The sequence below is a fragment of the Sorex araneus genome, chromosome 11 (genome assembly GCF_027595985.1).
Source record: "Sorex araneus isolate mSorAra2 chromosome 11, mSorAra2.pri, whole genome shotgun sequence".
Taxonomy (NCBI): Eukaryota; Metazoa; Chordata; class Mammalia; order Eulipotyphla; family Soricidae; genus Sorex; species Sorex araneus.
Genome location: NC_073312.1, coordinates 26208797 through 26228785, shown reverse-complemented (window position 1 = coordinate 26228785; position 19989 = coordinate 26208797). Strand labels below are relative to the sequence as shown.

The 19989-nt window shown below is 49.3% G+C and overlaps 1 protein-coding gene across 4 annotated transcripts in view; it reads left to right on the top strand.

The window, feature by feature from the left end:
* Positions 1 to 19989, top strand: part of PAX2 (paired box 2) — a 92689-nt gene that overhangs the window by 27088 nt on the left and 45612 nt on the right. For all 4 annotated transcript variants that reach the window (XM_055119057.1, XM_055119060.1, XM_055119056.1 and 1 more), the window contains exons 5-6: positions 17453 to 17538; positions 18731 to 18850. In XM_055119057.1, coding sequence (XP_054975032.1) covers positions 17453 to 17538; positions 18731 to 18850 — 206 coding nt within the window. The remainder of the gene's footprint in view (positions 1 to 17452; positions 17539 to 18730; positions 18851 to 19989) is intronic.

Genomic DNA, 19989 nt, shown 5'->3' with positions numbered 1-19989 from the left:
GAGAGATGATGAAAGGCAGGGTATTAAATCACAACGAGGGGTACACATACAAAATTGCAAACCAGATTGAGGCCAGGCTTCACAAAAATCTACAGCTTGGCCTGATGATACGGAGAGATACTGTCGGTGTCCAGAGGGCAGGTGAGACCAGTCAAAGTGGGTTGGCCGTAATGGTCTGTCCGTGTGGGACACTGAGATTCACATCAGCCCCACCAGGCAGAGATCTGACTGGAGTCCTGTGGCCAGTCCTGGCTAGAGCCTTAAGAGGATTGTGGAGGTCTTTAAGCACATGAGTCTCTTGTGAGCTGGATCCATGTTCTAATGAATCTCCCGGGCAGTAACCCATTCCTGGAACAGAGAATTGACTAGTTGCTTGACTAGTTTTGTCAAATAGCTGCTCTTCCTGTCCTCCTTAGTCGATTATATTCTGGGTTCTTCTTTTCCTCTGAAGTACTCACTTTTGCCTCTGGGAAATCACGAACGTTTGCTGACAAACAGGTTAAAACTCTGTTTTTTAAGAGACATCTGGATGGAAACCAAAACCTTCGGTCAGCCATCTATAAAGGTTGTCAATGTGATGCCAACTATCTGGCAATTCCTAGATGCCAACATCATTGATAAAAAAGTCCTAGTTTCTCTCCGGATATAGCAGCGGCAGAAGCACTGTTTTCCTCTTATTGGGGTTTCCTTTCACTGGGAAATAACCCCTTCTGCCAGGAGAATATTCTAGAAAATAAAGCTTGGTGGTTAGAAAACACTGTTGATGCATTGGCGTCATCCGATTTCTGGTTTGAAGGGAGGTTAAACTTGACTGAAAGTCAAGTGTAGACCTGGTGGTTAGAGCATTTTTTTTTTTTGCCTCATCCGGTGGTACTCAGGGGTTACTCCTGACTCTGTACTCAGGAATCACTCCTGGTGAGCTTGGGGGACCATATGAGATGCTAGGAATCAAACTTGGGTCAACTACGTGCAAGGCCTTATCTGCTGTGCTATCTCTCTCGCCCCAGATAGAGTATTTTGTATCTGAATAAATGACAGACACTTGGCCCTGAGAATTGATCACGAGGGAAGTTACTTTGATCAAGTGAGTATAAGTTGTGTGTTAGGGTTGACTTTTTGTGAGGAAATCCACTTTGCTATATTAAGGGAGAGTATCAGTATTTTATTTTTTGGTATTGTTTGTTTTAAATTTATTTATTTATTTGATAGACCCTTATAAAGCTGTTCATAATTGGAGTTCAGTCATACAATATTCCAACACCCATCCGTCCACCAGGATACATTTCCCAGCGCCAGTGTCCCCAGGTTCCCTTCCATCACCCCCCCATACCCCAGCCTGCCTCTATAGTAGGAGCTTTTTTCCCCCTTTGTCTCTGTCTTTCTCTCTGTCTGTCTGTCTGTCTGTCTGTCTGCCTCTCTCTCTCTCTCTCTCTCTCTCCTTTTGGGCATTGTGGTTTGCAGTATTGAATATCAGCATTCTTATAGATAGGATCTTACAACCTATCTATTTTATTTTATTCTTTCATTTACTCATTCAGAAAACCTTTGCTAAAATATTTACTATGTGCCCAGGGTTCACATATGCTTAGGTGGTATGGGAAAGTAAGAAAGTGGGCTCTGGGTGTTGTCACCTTTGAATCCAGCTTCCTTTTTCACTGGTTAAGTGATTCTGGGTAAGACTCTATCCTTCTGGGACCTCCATCTGAGAGGAGATAATCATGTTACTTTCGCCTAGGTTCTCCTGAGGGTCACATGTGTTGGTCCACATGAACTTGTTTAGAATTAGGACTAATTCTAAACAAGAGCAGATAGCAAGTGCTCAATTAATGCTCAATTAATGCTGGTTGTTATGACAGTAACAGAATCAAGTGCACGTATTTTTTTCCTGTATCAGTATGCATTTGGTTTTTGTTTGTTTTTGTGCCACAGCCAGTGATACTGAGGGGTAATTCCTGGCTCTGCTCAGCGATCACTCCTGGCAGTGCTTGGGTGACCTATGTGGTGCCAGGAATTGAATCTTGGTCAACTGTGTGCATGACAAGCACCCTATGCTCTGTCCTATCACTCCACCTCTGTTATTGTGTATTTGAATCTGGGGGGCATAAACAGCAAAATATTTATGTAAAAAAGCTTGAGGAGTTCAAAGGATGTTTTTTGAATAGAACTGTGCATCCTGAATGCCTTCGAGATTTACGGCCCCTGTGAGCCTTGCTGTGTGCACTTTGTTCCCCCACCACAGAGCAGAATTTAGTTGGGTCATTGTCCTCTTCCCCCACTTCGTCTGTGAATTCAAACTGTATGAGTGTGTTTGTGTGTGAGAATAAGTGTGTACATTAGTATACATGTGTATGTGTACATGTGTGTTTGTGTATACATCAGTGTACATATGTGTACACTGGTGTCACATGTGTATGTGTGCACATGTATGTTTGTGTGTGTACCAGTGTACATGTATGTGTTTAGCATGTGTATTATTTTTTGTATGAAGATATGTGTGGGTTGTGTGTTTATTGTTTGTGTTGTGCATGCATGTACATGCACATGTGTGTATGTGTGTGGTAGTGTGTGTTGTTTATGTGTGTGGTGGTATGATTATATCTTTGTGGTGTGTGTACATGCGTATACATTCATGTAGGCGTGTGCATTGTGGTGCATGTTTGTTTTGTGTGCATGTGTGTACATTCATGAGCATTTGTTGATTGTGTATATGTATGTGTACACATGTGTAGTGTGCATACTTGTTCACATGTGTAGTGGTATGCATTGTTTGTGTGTGTATGTATTTACATGTATGTATTTTTTTGCTTGTACATATAGTGTATTTGTTGTTTGTGTGCATGATGTGGGCATGCATGTGTGTGTGTATGTGTGTGTGTGTGAATCCCTGCATGCCTGACTTGGCCTGACTACACATTCCTTCTCTGGGATGAACCTGCCTTTTGCTTGAGGAGTTGAAGGTTGGCATTTTCTGGACTTCATGGCATTTTCATGGGTTGTGATACTTTGCATTAAAAAAAAATAAAATTAAGCAGTCATGGGAAAAAAGTCCTTACTTGATGGGTCCAAAGAATGCTTGTGATTTTTAAATGTCATAAAAGGCAGAGAAAAGAGAGGTAAGCAGGAAGAGGAGGTGAAAAGAGGAGAGAAAATAAAGATAAGAAAGGAGGAAAGAAACATGAGCAAATATTTGATAGGTGCTGCATAGCCAAAGTTCTAGGGAAGCGCAGGACATGTTACGGGTACAGTTATTTCTGTTGCTAAGAAATAAAAGATTTAAAATTTTTATTATTATTATTTGGTTATTGGTTTTGGCATTAGTAGTAGAAAAACTCATTACCCTGACCCCGAAAGAGCCTCTGATGCAGCATCGTTGGGAATGACGAGTAGAGAGGCTACTAAAATCTCAAGGCTAGGACGAATGGAGACGTTACTGAGACCGCTCGAGAAACTCGACGATCAACAGGATGATGATGATGATGATGATGATGATGATGATGATGATGATGATGATGGTGATGATGATTTGGTTTGGGAGTGACACCTAGAAGTCTTCTGGGGCTTCTCCTGGCTTGGTGCTTGGAGTTATTTCTGACAGTGACCAGGGGATGGTGCTATACTGGGAATTAAGCCTGAGGCTCCTGTGTGCCAGGCGTGTGCTATCTCTCCATCCCTTATGATTTAAAGATTTTAATTAATTTATTTATTTTGGTGCCTCCCAGGCAGCCTCCAGTGGGCCCAGGAAACATTCCCTGTGATACTCTGTCAGCTGAGCTTGATGGTTCAATGCTCTCGGCTGGCAGTGCGGGGGGCTGCTCAGACTAAGTGGTGTCGAGGGTCTCTAGATAACCTGGCGATACTGGGGGCCATGCGGTGCTTGAGATCATACTAGGGCCCTGGTGTCTGCAAGGCACATGCTCCTGATGCCTGTTTCTGGGATGACTATGTCTCCAGCCTGGGAATAAAAGATTTTTGTTTTGTTTCCTTTTGGGGCCAGACCAGCAGTGCTCAGGGCTTATGCCTGGCTCTGTCATCAGGGATCACAAATCCTGGTGGGTTTGACTCTATTGGGGTCAAACCCAAGTCAGCCGTGTGCAAGGCAAGTGCTCCATACACAGTACTATCTCTCTGGTCAGGAATAAAAGACTTTTAGAAAAAAATTTCTAGAGAAAATTTTTACTTTGGGCTTGACACAGTCAGTGCAATGACCAAAAGCAGTTGGGCAACAACAAATTCTCCTGGAGATTTTCCCAAGAACTATGATGAAAAGCAGAGTTTTGAAACCTGTGACTACACACTCCTTAACTTTAAGGGGAACCTCTTGGAATGAAGTTGAGACCCCAAGTTCTTCTTGCCTCTTTGGCCAAATTCAGGAATCAGGTTCAGCTCAGTGGCCTTCCATGAGATCCTTACCCACATGCCTTAACCTTTGCATATCTGCTTCCTTTCTTACTCCTTCCATGCTTTCCAGTGTAACCCCAACTCTGCCATTTTTCATCCATATATGTTAACTGGCAAAGATGCTATTTTTTTCATTAGAAAGTAAATATTTTTTATTTAGCTATCTTTGAATCACAAGACTAAAGTCATTCTTAACAATTTGAGTATGTGGTGGGGGCAGGTCATTCCTAGTGATGGTCAGGGCACCATGTGGTGCCAGGAATTGAATCTGAGGGTCTCACACGCAAAGCATATGCTCCCTCACCAAGAACAAAATAAATAAGAAGCGCTCGCTTCAACACTTGGAGCCATCTCCTGGACCCAGAAGGTAAAAACCTTAAATGAACTAAATTTGAATTACAAGAGTGCCATCACCCTCAACAATTGTTTGCTTTGTTTTGTTTTGTGGTGGTGTTCAGGGTAACTCTTGTCTCTGCATTCATGAATCACTCCTGGTGGTCCCAGAGGATTATAGGGGGTACTGGGGATTGAACCCAGTTCAGCTTCGTGCAAGGCAAGTGCTTTACCTGCTGTACTATCTCTTTGGCCCCTCAACTATTTTCTCTCTTGATAAGTGTTTAAATGGGAAACACATTCCTTTCTGTTTCCCAACAGTTATGGGCTGATGGTGTCCTCAGTATGAAAATGGGCACTTGTAAGTGCTCATTACCCCCAAATGCAGGCTGTACACATCTCTGCTTAAATCACACACACACTCTTTGATTTATCTTAGAATTTTGTAGACATGAGCATAGAGATGTACATGATTGTACATAAGCAGAGGTGAATCTTATGACTGGCCTATGGTGTATAAATATAAGAACATATCAAGTTCCTAAAATAATAAATAATATGGCTAGCTATAAAACTAATAAAAATATGACTAGCTATTCATGGTAATAATAGTAGCTAACAAGTGCTCACTGAAGTAGGAACGGTTATAAGCATGTTGCATGTGCTCATTGATTTCAGACTCATGAACAACCCCATAGGGCTTTATAGAATTATTTATAGATGTGGTAACTTGAGTACCGAGAAGTTAAATAACTTGCATAGGTCACGGGCTAAGTATCGGAAGTAGGATTTGAACCCATGCAAGTACTGGCTCCAAAATGCACGTGCTAAATTGGATTTGTCATAAACTCTGATCACAGCGTAGGCATGTGTCATGCTTGGGGAACCTGGTCTATTTTGCAGTCTGTTGTCCAATCTCATCTCCATGCACTTCCATACAAGCTCAGAACAAAGGTTCTGTGCCCCAGTAAACACTCACCCATGACACATGTTTCTGTGCCCTTCCCTGGGGGTGTGGGCCACTTTTGAGTCTTGTCAACTGGGGACATTGAGAAAGAAGAGGCTGATGCCCAGAGCTTCAGACTAGAGGAACTGCCAGTTCTTGGGATTAGAATGCATGCTGCTCTTCTCATTGGGATTGAAGGGGTTTATTCCTCTCCTTCCTTTGTGGGCCCCGCCAGGGATTTAGACTCTCATGAGGCATAGGGTTTAGCCCAAGGGCTGAATTCTTCAAATGAGACAGATGCAGGGAGCCTGACATCAGGGTCTGTGTCGGGGATCAGGTCAGACTGGGGCAGCTCCTTTCAGGAAGCAGAGAACTGTGCATTTGGTTTGGAAGGAGAGATTTGTCCTGCATTTCTAGAATCAGCAGCCGCAGCCTGAAAAAGACCTATGCAAATGACCAAGCCAGAGTAAGTTAGAAGGAAAAAGCTAAAGGATGGATAACGTGCTTTTAATTATCTATATATAGTAAAACCAAAGGATTGCCCCCCCACCCCCCACCTAACTGAAAAAGCAATTACCAAATCATACCCCACCACTGAGATCCAATGTCATTACTCAACTCACATCACCAAGGAGACACCCATTAACCTAATCTCTGAGACATACATTACGAAAAAGGGGGTGGGGGGAGGGATGCTGATATGATCAACGAACACAATAACTCAAAGCAGAAACACAGACACTGCCACTGAACAATACTCAAATTCCTCCAAGTCAGTGTTACACAGAGTGCAGTTGCCTCAACACAATGCCACAAAACACCGAGTCACAAACCTGCAGCCAAGTGCTGGAATGCAAAGACACAATGCAATCCATGGTTGCACGCAATACAATCCAAACTCCCTGTCCCACAGACACACCCATACACACAGGCTGGGTGTGTGCCACCGAGTGCCGGTTCACACTCTGGGCTGATACATACAGATGTGGGTCTCCAGGCATCACCCCACTGCCACAGGCACCGCCTCCCACCCCCACGGTAGCCTCTCCAAGCCCCACACTCTCCTGACACAACACAGTATAGCCTACCAGAAAGCCGCACACCCTCCTGCTTCCCCAGCAGATGTGTCCACACTGTCACCTGCAATAAGGTCTGCAATGAGACATTTGCTGCTGGTCAGAGTCAACTGTCTCCTGAGCCCACTTCCCCACATAGGACACATCAGCTCTCTCCTGGATGGGCTTTAATAAGACCTTTTGGCTGTTCCTGAAAATGATAGAGCAAAGGTGGGGGTAGGATAGAAGGGGTTCATCAAGCTGGGTGCAGGAATTCCCCTTCCTCCACCCAGCCCTGCCTCCAGTGGCCATTCCAGAGCCGAAACCCTCTTGCTGGGTGTTCACTGAGTATCGATTCCGTCTGCAAGCAATTTTAATATTTCTTCAGGGACTTTCCAGCAACAGCACAAGTCATTAATTCACCCTCCCAAATTGCTTATTCAATAGCAGGAACATGGCTCCTGAATAAAGTCCCAGAATTTATGTGACTCGTGCGAGTCAGGAGGTCAAACAACTGTTATGGAGCGAAGTTAAAAATCCAAATAAAATATTGACACTTTTTTGGGGAGGGGTGGGCGGGGGGAGAAGTAAAGGTATTTAAAATAGGTTTTTGTTGCAATGCCCCCAGGATAAAGAATGGAAGGAGACTGAAGACAAGTTGGAGTTTATAAAATCAATGGAATTTATTGTACATCTACTTGGCATTTAATAATTCTCTCATTTCCACACCCCTCCCCCACCCGTCCTGGACATAGACAGAAAGATACACAGGTGTACAAATGCATATTGAAGCGCATCAATAATGGGGCTCAGGACAGTATGAAACTGCAGCAGTGATGGGGGCATCTCAGATACGCCAGAGAGGGTACAAGTCGCTAGTGTGGAATTCCATCTGATTGTGGCTTACATATTTGACAGAAATAGGCCTCCCTGAGCCGAAATTTCATGACGTGGGTCTTGATTAAATAGATCCAGTATCGTACATGTTGGATCAATGCATTACAAGAGACATGAATATAAAGATACACCTACTAATCATAGAAACTGACAAGTATCTGTATGCAGTATTGCCACACAATCATGTATCTTGTTTGGAAACTAAAATAAGTAGATTGGGCAGATAAACGATAGATGGACAGAGATAGGGCGTTTGAAATCTCTCCCCTCTAAACCTACCAGTGCGCAGAGAACACACGGAAACCACAGACACTTAACCTCGAGATGTGGTTTGGTTTGTAATGGAGACTCGATGCTTATCAACACGCAAGGTGGCAGGTACCGCATTTCGAGAGCCACAGCCCCGTGCCATCTCTGTTTATCACCTGCACAGATAATTTCCTCAGTTATCCAGATCTCAAATGTGAAAAGACAGAAGGGAAAATTTTGCTCATGCCTGACGAGTTAATAAACACAACAAGGTATTAATATAGACATTTCCAGAAGAGGTAATAGGGCCCAACCTATAGGTTCTGCAGTCACAGGCCTGGACCTGGTCCAGTGCTCTTACATAGCACGTGATCGGTTGTCTCCTTGGGAAAACACAGGACTTGCCTATTTGAGAAGGTTGTATTTGGGATAGGAAGGAGAATCCCGATTTGGCTAGAGTTACTACAATGCCTGTTAAGTTGTGAATGTGAGTAAGTGGTAGTCATTACTTTTTCTGCAACGCTTACTCAGACCCTTCTGCGTCTCTCATCTGTGCACACAGAGATTGACTAGCCAGCGACTAGAGGCTGTTTTGAAGCCAGGCTCCAGGTTTAAAACCTGGTCCTGCTACTTACACAGCTGTGTGACTTTGTGACAAGTTACCTGACCTCAACTTCAGTTTCTACTTCCATAGACTGGTAATAATCATCCTCATAAATTGTCATAAATAAATAATGAATGAAAAATATAGTACTTGACACATAGTAATAATACATTAGCTTAAATTCCTTAAGATTATATTATTATTGGGCTGGCGGAAGATCCCAATGGGCTGAAGCATATACTTTGCATCCGGGTTTTATCCTGAGCACTAAACCAGGAGTAGCCCCTGAGTGCCTCTAGGTGTGAACCCAATTTTTTTTAACGATGCAATTATGAATGAAAACTGACAGTCGTATGCAACAAATCATTTCAAGTACTTCCTTTGTGCTGACACTATTGGTAGATGACAGAAATAAGCGGTGAGAAAAGTGGCCATCCCATCTGCCTTCCTGAGGCTTTGAGTCTCAGGGAAGACTCTGAATTGAAGCAGGAAACAGGACCCTGAGGGGAAGTGGGGAGCAGATAAGAAGAGACTGGAAAGCCAGAGGAGAAGTTCGTTGGCAAAGATTGTTCAGGCCAAGATGAGGATTCTTCCAGCAGGCAGTCGGAGATAATTGTAGCATCAGCCACATCATGTTCTTTCCGGAAGAGACAGAGACTGCTAGAGCAGCACCTGGTGCTGGAGTAAGTAGGTGAGAGGTGGAGGGCATAGAGGCAGGGAGGCCAGGGCGAGGAGGACCCTCCCCCGGCCCCCCAGCTTCCTTCTATATTCTCAGGGAGGTAGAGCAGTGGAAGACCTGCAACAGGCGGGTAGGGCCATGTGGTGCCCGCAGTGATTTAGAGCAGCACCCCCTGTTACTCTGGCCTCAGGCAGACTTCTAACTTCGGGAGTCTCCCGCAGAGGATGCTGGGGTGGACAGCGAGTGGAGCCCAGCTCGGGGCCGAAAGCTCTGACAGATGAGGGCAGGGCCAGTGGCGAGAGGAGCTAGTCTGGTCACGCTCCGGGCTTGGCACGCACTGCAAACTGGTTTCCAAATGGTTAGTTAAACACATTGCCCCTTAATTTTTAAACCTATGCATATCTTGAAGTTAAATCAATCCATATGCTTACCATTCATCATCTAAACCATCGCTATTGCCCCCTTGGGCCGGCCCCATGGCCCATCTAGCCCGGTAAATTGTATCTGGCCTGGGCTCCCGGGGACACATGATAGAAGGTTCAGCGTCCTCAGTGCTGTCCGCTGGAGTCTGGCTTGAGGCAGGAAATATTCCCAGGGCCTGAGGAACCCACTGGCAACCTGTTATCCAGGAATTTACTGAAATTGAGTTGGAAATTATTTTTCTTTTAACCTTTAGATTAGTTTCTACAGAGGACAGTTTGCATTTTGGAGTCAGTTGGAGTTAGGATGAACAGAGGGGGGAAAATGTGGATTGACAGAAGTTGGAGCAAGGAAGATATCGATAGATAGATTTGGGGGAAGCATACCTGGTGGCTCTGCACTCAGGGGTTACTCCTGGCAGGGCTCAGGGGACCATATGGGATGCTGGGGATTGAATCTGGGTGGGTCATGTGCAAGGCAAGTGCCCCTGGAGTGAGGAAGATTTTATAATTGAATCACCATGGGATACATATATAGTTACAAAGTTGTTCATGATTGGGTTTCAGTCATTCTATGTTTGGAGTAAGGACGATTCTTAATAACACTTGCTCCCCATCTATTAGGGATAGTTTGCATACCTGTGGTTTATGCTCACCTCAAATCTTGAAGTGTCACAGAATGATCTGTAGAACTTGCTTCAGTGCTGATTCCTGGGAATCTAGTCCAAATGCTTGGGCATCAGAAATTCTCACCCAGGTCGACAGAGGCTCCTGGCTTTGCATTTCAGCACCCATCCTGTCTAGGATGGCACAGTCCCATGGCAGTGGTTCAAGGATAGAAGCTTGTCCTCTACAAGCTTGTTATGGCTCTCACCTCTACAACTTCGTTTATGACTTCTGAGTTCAGAAGAAGCAGAAGCCCCTGACACACACACAGTGGGAGTAAGATGGTGGGGGGAGGAGCTGGTGTGCCCCCAGCTGGGTCCTGCTCCAGCAGAAAGCAGGCTCCTGCCCAAAGTTCTGGAGAGCGGTCTTGCCTTTGTTAGCTGCCCTTCCTGGGGCCACATAGTGTGACTCGACACTGCCCAGCTGTCAGGCTGGAACCCAAGGGCACAGAGCAGCAGAGCGAACATTCCTGAACTCTGCATAGGAATGCCAGGTCGGGTTAAGCACTCCTGTGTTTTTCCGGGAGTGACCGTCTGTGCTATTCTCTGGGGCACCCATAGGGAGGAAGGAATTCATTTCCATTTTCTGACTCCCAGGATATACCTCTGGTGGCCAACAGCAGGTAGGGTGTTTGCCTTTGCATGTGGCCAAACCAGGTTGGATCCCCAGCATTCCATATGGTTCCCTGAGCTCAGTGCCAGAAGTAAGCCCTGATCACTGCTGTCTGTGGCCCCCAAACAAAACTAAACAAAAAAAAACAGGACATCCGTCTGGGAGTCTAGCTCTTCTGAGTTCTGAGAAGTAGAGAGAAATAGCATTTGAGGAAGAAGCAGAACTTTCCTGAATGATCTATCCCTGCCCTCCTCTTCTGTCACCAAAGCCCCCAGCTGTTTGTGTGACTATGACTTGCCTGGGACAATGCCTTTTGAAGGTCCATCAGGCACTGGACCCATTGAAGCTCTTACATGCATTCATTGGGCAGAATTCCTTCTGCTGATGAAATCTCTCTTTTTCCCTTGACCAACACAGCCTTCAGTCCTCAGGGAGCCCTGGGGAGTGTCCTGAGGTCCCTGGTAGTAGACCTCCTGCTGCTTGCTTGTTTCAGTGCCCAAGGAGACCACTGAAATATCCCTCCCCACTCTTCCTATGACCTGCCAAGTTAGGAAAGGTCTTCCTCATGCCAAGGCTTACGCATTTTCTGCCAAGACTTTTGTTTTGCTTTTTCATCTTTTTTTTTTGGTTTTGGGTCATACCTGGTGGTGCACAGGGGTTACTCCTGACTCTGCACTCAAGGGATCACTCCAGGCAGTGCTCGAGGTCCATTTGGGATGGTAGGGTTTGAACTTGGGTCAGCCGTGTGCGAGGCAGGTGTAGTACTTGCTGCACTCTCTCTCCAGCCCATTTGCTTTTTATGTCTTTGTTTTTGACCCACATTGGGTGGTGCTCAGAGCTTATCAACGGTACTATGCTCAGGGATCACTCCTAGCAGTGCTTGGAGAACCAGGATGTGGTGTTGGGGATAGAGTCTGGTTTGGCTTCTTGTTCCGTTTGAGCAAAATAGTGAAATGACCAGGACTGAGACCAACCGCTTGGTCCCCCAGAAGTCATTCCTGTATGGACAAGGCCTCTGTTCTTTTTTTGGGGGGGGTCACACCCGACGATGCACAAGGATTATTCCTGGCTCTTCACTCAGGAATCACTCCTGGCAGTGCTCAGGGGACCATATGGGATGCTGGGATTCGAACCCGGGTCGGCCGCGTGCAAGGCAAACGTCCTACCCGCTGTGCTATCGCTCCAGCCCAAGGCCTCTGTTCTTAGCGGCTGGATGTCACCAGGTCATGTCTGGACATTCATGTGTCACTGTGAGTAGCTGGCTCCAGTAGGGTTTCCACTCCCATTTCCCAGGATGCTCTGTGCTCAGGGTCCTCAGAAACAACAGAACAAGAGAATGTAAGTAGCATCCAGGGCTTTGGATTCTGGGCTTGGAAGTGGGGGGAGTGGTGCTCCTAAAAGCAGGTGTAGCATAGTGGGCAAAGATATGAATCCCAGCTTCTACCAACTGAATTCATACCCCAGACTCACCGTGTCTTAAACAGGTATCCTTGGGCAGGTGATATGACTTTTCTGCAAAATGGGTTGTTGTGAGACTGAAATGAACTTATTTTTGCTTGTTGGGTTTTGGTGGGTTTTTTTCTTTCTCTTTGGGTCACACCCGGCGATGCTCAGGGATTACTCCTGGCTCTGCAGTCAGGAATCACTCCTGGCGGTGCTTGGGGGACCATATGGGATGCTGGGAATCGAACCTGGGTCGGTAGCATGGTGGGAGGTAGAGCCCTACCCACTGTACTATCGCTCCAGCCCTGGGTTTTGGTGTTTGAATCGTCATACCTAGTGGTGTTCAGGGGCTTCACTCTGGCTCCATGCTCAGGGATCCTTGGCAGCAGTCCTCAGGGGACCATGAATTGCAGGAGACTAATCCCAGGCCTCCCACACGGGAAGCATGTACCCAGCCCAAAACAAAAAATCAAAACAAACAAAGGTCTTGAGCTGTCTCTGGTCCCCCAACATGTCTTTGACGCACTCATTGCATCGCCAGCACACTGTGACTACTCACTGGGCAGCATCCATTGTCCACTGAGTGTTTCTTACTAGCACGCCTGCTTCGAGAAATCTCCTTCTGGAATCTGAGCAATCTCCTTCTGGAAACGCTGCCGCCTCCCTCTCTCTCAGGTGAGCTGTCTGAGGTCACCTCAATGCTAATAGGACCCCTTCTTGCTCCACCTCTGGGGGAGTCTTTGTTCACCATTTATTATGGTGTAATATAATACAATATAATATCATACATAACATAACATAATATGATGGGTAGGTTAACTTGGAAACCCTGAGGCGGACAGTGGATGGATGGATAGATGAATAGATACATTTGTACTAAGTATACATACATTATATCATTCTATTGATTTGTAAAAAGTTCCCGGTCTGCCTGGCTGTAATGAGATTTTTGAACTTTGCGTGGCGATCAATGAGAGGAATATTATTGGCCTGGAGAATTGATATACCTGCTCTCAGTGGCTTGTTCTGCTCCCAGGCTGCCCCGGCCCCCCAGGTGTACGATTCCAGCAGACACTTAACCTTTTTTACAGTGTCATCAGGCTAAAAGGAATCTAATAGTGACACAGGACTTGTGCTCAGCACTCTGCCACTATTGCTTTCCTGTCACAAATAATTTATAGCCTTCTATTTCCATCCCCAAGCCTACACCCCAGCCCGCCTCCCGCTTTCCCCCCAGCTCCCAGGAATCAATACACTCCCAGAGCCACCATGAGACTTCGGGGGACAAGGGGACAGACAGACAGACAAAGAGAGAGAGAGAGAGGAGACAGAGAGAAGGGCGCGACAGGACTCTCCCCTGTGCTTTCTGAGTGTGGCGATCTCTTTCTTCAAGAGTTTCACCTCATCACCTGCTTTCCCGCTAACTCACCACGCCCAGCAGACAGGGTTGGTCTTCGCATGGTGGGAGGCAGAGATCATCTAGAATGAACTGGAGCAGAAGTGACTCACCTGCCTTGTCATCCGGCCTCTAGAGCTCTGCCAGTGCTCTGACCCCTCCTGGGTCCTGAAGGAGCTGTTGCATGGGTCTTGCCCCGTGTCTGAGGCAGGGGTCTCCACAGACTGTCTTCCTGAGACTCTCACAGGCACCCTCAGTTGGGGCCAGCCCCTGACACTCACTGCCACTCTTTCCAGGGGCTTTGTGGAACTTTCAAGGACCAGCCTGGGGCAGATAGAGCTGAGGGATCCTGGCTGCCTGTGACTCAACCCCTCAACGGAAAGTAGCCAGGCCTTGGGGTCACCCATAGGAATAATAATACCAATCATTATTGTTATTATGAGTTAATATTTATTGAGCCACACGTCCTCCTCATTAATTACAGGGATTGCCCCATTTACTCCTCCCAGCTGACCACAAGTGGATTGTATTATTAGTTTATTTAACAAATGAGGAACTAAAGAACTGCCCGGGGGTTGCCAAACAATTAGTCACAGAGCCAGGACACACCTTGTAAGGTTGGGACATGTTCAGTGCCCCAAGTCACCATGCTGGGCCAGGAGAGGTGGGCGAGGAGAAGCCTCTGAAAGAGGTAGGGAGCAGACACGTTGGCAGGTCAGTCTTTCTGTGGAAACAGGAAACGGCCCCTCCAGTGCCCCAAGCAGAGCTGGACCCTCCCTGGGTCTCCCAACCCCCCAGGGATCCGGATGGAGATATTTGGCTGTCCAGGTCTGAGCCATGAAGTGGTTGAAGAGATAGTACAGCAGGTAGAACACGTGTCTTGCACATGGCTGGCCTGGGTCACCCCACATGGGTCCTGAGTAAGCCCTGAGCACCACTGAGTGTGGTCCAAAAATAAATAAATAAGTAAATAAATAAATAAAGGAGGAAAGGAAGTTGTACCTGCTTCACTGGCAAGTGCCCACAACCCAGGAAGCTTATATGACCCCTACAAGCATTAGTGACTCCAAGCAGGCTCTCAGCCCAGCCCTCTCTCATGGTTCCCCAAACTGCTGCCACGGGGAGTAGTTTCCCATCATTTGTTGCCTCGGTTAATGCTGCCCCGGTATCCAGGGCTCAAGGCTTTGGATGATGAAGGTTGAAACCCCAGTGCTGGTGTCCCCTGTCCCACTCCTGAGGCACCCCCTGGTGCATAGTCCCTGTCGTCTTGCGACATCCCGGAAGCTTTGGCTGCACTGACAGGAGCAGCTGTTTAGAGCTGCTCAGCCCCCTTCTAGAAGACATCTTGTGTAGACCAGTCTACACTGCCTCCGTGTTTTCACCATGATTGTGCTCCAGATCCTTCCTCCCTGCTCTGGAAGACCTGGGAATTCTAGTTTGATGGCAGCTAGAAACTATAAAAACTCCTTTAGTGGGGCTGGAGACGGAGAACAGGGTCAAACAGTGCATGTGGCCAGCCCCAGTCCTGTCCCTGGTGCCACATGGTCCCCAAACATTGCTGGGTGCAGAACCGTCCTGGGCCCCCTTGGCCCCTGCACTCAACCATCAGTCCCTTTGACTGAGAATCACTAGGAGAGGTCCCCAGCTCCCCTGAGGAACCCCCAAAACCTTTCATTTTGAAACTTGGGCCAGCTCAAACTATGGCGCCTCTCCTGCACACTAGCTCCTCCATCCGTCTGCTGAGTCCCCCGGTGAGTCCAGTTTTTCTCTCCTCAAGGCCTTGCCTTTTTGGCCACCTGGCCTCTCAGCTACCACTTCCTGCCTCTTGCGTCCACGCTCTTCTCTCTGTGCCTTTTCTCCCTGCCCCTTTCCTCCTCCTCGTAGCCACCCTTTCTTTCTCAGGGGTCTTGAGAATATACTTGCCTAGGACACTAGTGGTCATCCCAGACCCCAGGCTGGGCATCTTCTTGTCGCCATCCCCCTCCATCTTCATGTTCCCCAGTAATGCCTTGGATTGTTTTCTGGAAACCCCTTTTTTTGTTGTTTTTGTTTTTGGGCTACATCTGCTGGGGCCTGCTCCTGGGCACCTGGACATTCCCCGCCCACCTCAGGTGCCACAGGCCAGCATTGTACCCTCCTCACAAAACACTCCCTACACCCCTCTTCCTTACAACAGAGCAAATATATAGCCTTCCGGTTACCCAGACTTGGGGGCTGGGTGACCACTCTGGACTCCAGGGGGCTGCCAAGGCCCTGCCATTCTGTCTCATTGTGTCCTGCAATGTCTCTTCTCTTGAGGTCAGACTCTTCTTGGCGAGGCCTGTTCTGTTATTCTCTTCTCCCCTGAAGCCATTTTTCCATGTCCCCTCAAGCTTAGGAACCATCCATAGGCTTGAGACCCACTGGAGCTGGTGCCTCTGCATTGGGGGTGGGGTCTGAGCGCCTCTGCTCCTGGGCGACCCTTCCAGGTGCTCAGCCCCAAGGTCGAGGTCCCCTCGGAGCTCTCCTGCCCTCCCACTGGCAGGGACTTGTCTCCATTGCCTGCTGCTGAAGGCCATCTCAGCTTGAGACTCATTTGCTGGCAGGGGAACTAGCAAAACCCTCTGAGGAGCAGACAACACCTTTGGCAAAATCGCTCACAAGGGCACCTGCTTTGCCCCAGGGGCACCGGGCTGGTCCATCATCTCCATCCTGGCCCAGGTTGAGCTTTTGCATATCTGAGCCCAAGTCTGTTGCATCACCGATAAGCTGCTTCCCTCCCAGCTCTGGGGTCTTCCCTCTGGATCCCCAGAGTGCATGGAGACAAGGGTGCCCCTGACTTTTTACCCAGGATGGTGAAGAAGCTTACGGGTAAGACCTTGGGAGGAGGCCAGCAGGCCTGTGAGCTGGAAGTGGACAGGGCTTAGGCTGACTGGAGCGCTGGAAGGGGGTTGGAGAAGCTGATCAGGGCCTGATGTCTGTGCTGTGCTGGAATCTAGGACCAGTGGAGGGTGCTCAGCCTTGCCCACTCAAGCAACAAACATTGTCCCTTCCCTCCACTCTGGATGGATGAAAATGAGTCTCAAGTCAAGCCAGCTCCCAATGGATCCCCAGGCCCAGGAAGTCCTGCTGCTGGAGGTGAAAGGCCTGTGGTTGAGGAGTGAAAGGTGTCCCATTCACTTTAGGGCTATTCGCATGCCCCCAAGGGGGAAAGGGCGCTGTGCACCTGTTCTGGTGGCACGTGGAAGAGTGGGGTGCGGATTCCTACCTGGGGAGAGCAAGTGAAGTGCGGGCCTTGCATATGGCCAACCCAGGCTCAAATCTCTGGCATCAGGGCTGGAGCGATAGTACAGCAGGTAGGGCATTTGTCTTGCACACGGCCAACCATGGTTCTATCCCCGGCATCCCATATGGTCCCCCGAACATCACCAGGAGTAATTTCTGAATGCAGAGCCGGGAATAACCCCTGGGCATTGCCGGGTATGACCCCAAAAGACCAAAACCAGAAAGATCTCTGGCATCTCCTAGGATCCCCTTAGTTTCATCATGAGTGATCTCTGAGCACAGCTGGGTGTGGTCCTCAAACAAACAAAGAGACCCAAGAATGAACCAAAAGCAGCTGGACGAGGTGGGGGTGCATGAAGCCCATGGAGGGCAAACACAGGCCTGGCGGCTAGGGTGCAGGCTGGGGCACAGGGCAAGGGTGAGATGAGGGGAAGGGCTTGGCCCTGGCAGGAGGGGGTGTGTGACAGTGACCCTTTGTGATACTGTTACAGGATCATCCGCACCAAAGTCCAGCAGCCTTTCCACCCAACGCCGGACGGGGCCGGGACGGGGGTGACTGCCCCTGGCCACACCATTGGTAAGAGGCTCAGAGAAGGGGAGAGACTGGGGCCTCCAGGAGAGCCAGAATCTACCCTGGGGACTGCCTGCCCCACGAAGGCCTAACCCCCCCACCCCACCCCACTTCTAGAGGCCCAGACCGCCTCCCAAGTTGAGCACATGGGTGGTCTCTGCTGCCAGCCATAGCAGATGTCTCTCTCCTGTATCCTCTCTCCATCTTCCTCTCCCTCATCAGTACTTTTTCTTTTCTTTTTCTTTCCCTGATCTTCTCATCCTCCATCTGTGATTTGGTCTCCTTGTCTGTTCTTCTCTCATCAATATTTTTCTTTACTCTTGTTGTTTTTTATGGACTTTCTTCTCTCTCTCTCTCTTTGTTCTCCTTCCCTCCTCACCCCCTGGTCTCTGGGACCTGCCCCTTCATCCCTCCGTCGCTCTTTCCTCCCCGCAACTGTCTCTGACATTCACTCTCCATTTCTCCCGTCCATTGGGTGACTCTCTCCAACCTCCTTCACTGACCCTCTCCCAGAGACCAGGCTGGGTGGCAGGCATCCATGCCCTGTGGTCCCCTGGCAGTTGTCCCCTCCTGGGCCTGCATGACTGCGTGCTGCAAGCCAGGGCCAGGCTGTCCCCAACTAAGCCTGTCACCATGCAATGCTTGTGCCTTCAGGGGGAACGAGGAACTTCTCAGGGGACTTTAAGGATAGAGGTGACAGAGAGTGGGGCAGCTTGCCCCCAGGGACTCTCAGGAGCACTCCTATGTCTCCAGAGGAGCCGAGCCTGAGTGTAGGAAGTCAGCGCCTCCCATCAGGACTGGGAAGGTGGTCCCAGAGCCCAAGGGATGGGAGCCCTGAGAGAACCCTGAGCGAGCCCTGAGCAAGGTGCTGTCTCTAGAAGGATTTGCCCAGCCCCAGGACTGAGCCAGTCATGCCAGGAGACATCCCGGGGGCCGGGTCCTCATCTGGAATCTGAGCTACTTCCTAGATGGACTCAGCCTAGGGGGTTTCCATTAGCCTCCAGGGCCCCATGAGAGTTTTGCTCAGAGTCTGGGGCTGGCTGCCACTCCCAGCGCAGGGCTGATCGGGAACACACAGCCTCAATCACCCTGTCGCCACTGTCTGTCCATGCTGAAACACCTTGAAGGATGGGGCCTGGGACTCACCACCCCCCTTGCTGACCCTGCTCTCCTGACGACCTCTCCCCTTCTCCTGCAGTTCCCAGCACGGCCTCCCCTCCTGTCTCCAGCGCCTCCAATGATCCAGTGGGATCCTACTCCATCAACGGGATCCTGGGAATCCCTCGCTCGAATGGGGAGAAGAGGAAACGTGATGAAGGTAGGAGGAGGGAAGGGCCTTGGCTGCCCGTGCGCGCGTGCTTTGTCCTGGGGTGCGGGCTCCGGTTTCGGGCCGGCCTCACAGCTGCTCTGCTGTGAGATCAGCTTCAGTGGCAAAGCCCAGGTCCCCCCACTGCCCGGCTGGCTCTGGGGGAGAGGGAGGCAGGCATCAGCTTTGCCATCTGCTTAGCAGCCCCGATGCTGTGCCTTTAGCGGGGGGTTCGCCCGGCATATCCCCAAGGACAGCAAGAGCTGAAGCATGGACCATGGTCCGCTGGGACAGTGGGGGACAGCTGGCCTCTGACTTAAGGACTCTCTGCCCTGCCTTGTCCTCACCTGACCCCAAGCCACTGGAGGCAGAGGGAAGTGGGGTCACATACAATCAACCCTGATTTCCTCTTGTAACCCGCGGTTACTGCACCCAGGAAAGCCACTTGGGGGACTCAACAGGAACCCCCTCTCTTTCCTTCTCCATGGGAGGAGAGGCCCCTCAGACTTCTTGTGCCCTTCCCCTCATTCCCGGTCAGATCTCCAGGTGCTCCAGCTGTGAGTGGGGAGCTGAAGGGAGAGAGCAGTGAGAGCAGAGTGGGGCCAGCAGCTTGGGAGGAGTTTTTCAAAGGTGACATTAGGGGGCCCCTGGCTCTCTTCTGATGCTGAAGGCCAGGTGCGAGGCTGGTAGCCCGGACAAAGGGGGGCTCCAATGTTTGCAGCCCATTTCCTGCCCACATCACGGACCCCGAGGGAGGGCGCTCACCTCTGCTCTGAAGTGCATCGTCCAGGAAGTAGGCAAACGCAGGGGCCATGGAGCGCGCCTCCTGCCAGTGCAGAACAGCCTCCATTCTGCCTTTTTTCATGCTGGCCCGCCAGCATCTCCCTCTCCTCCTGAAACTGTTCTGTTTGGATCATCAATCATCTGGTCATCTTGAGCAATGACAGGCCCTGGATGGGGGCAGCTTTGGAGGCAAAGGAAGTGAGAGAGCGGGCAGATCGGCGGTGCCGAGACAGCGGGAGCGGCGTGGCCGGCAGAGCAGGGACAGTCTAGGGGAGGCCTAGCCCGGCCCAGCAGCCCTGGCCTGGTGCTGGCCTCCTTCCAGAAGCCCTAATGGCCTCGTTTCACAGGGAAACAGCTTGTCTGGCTCT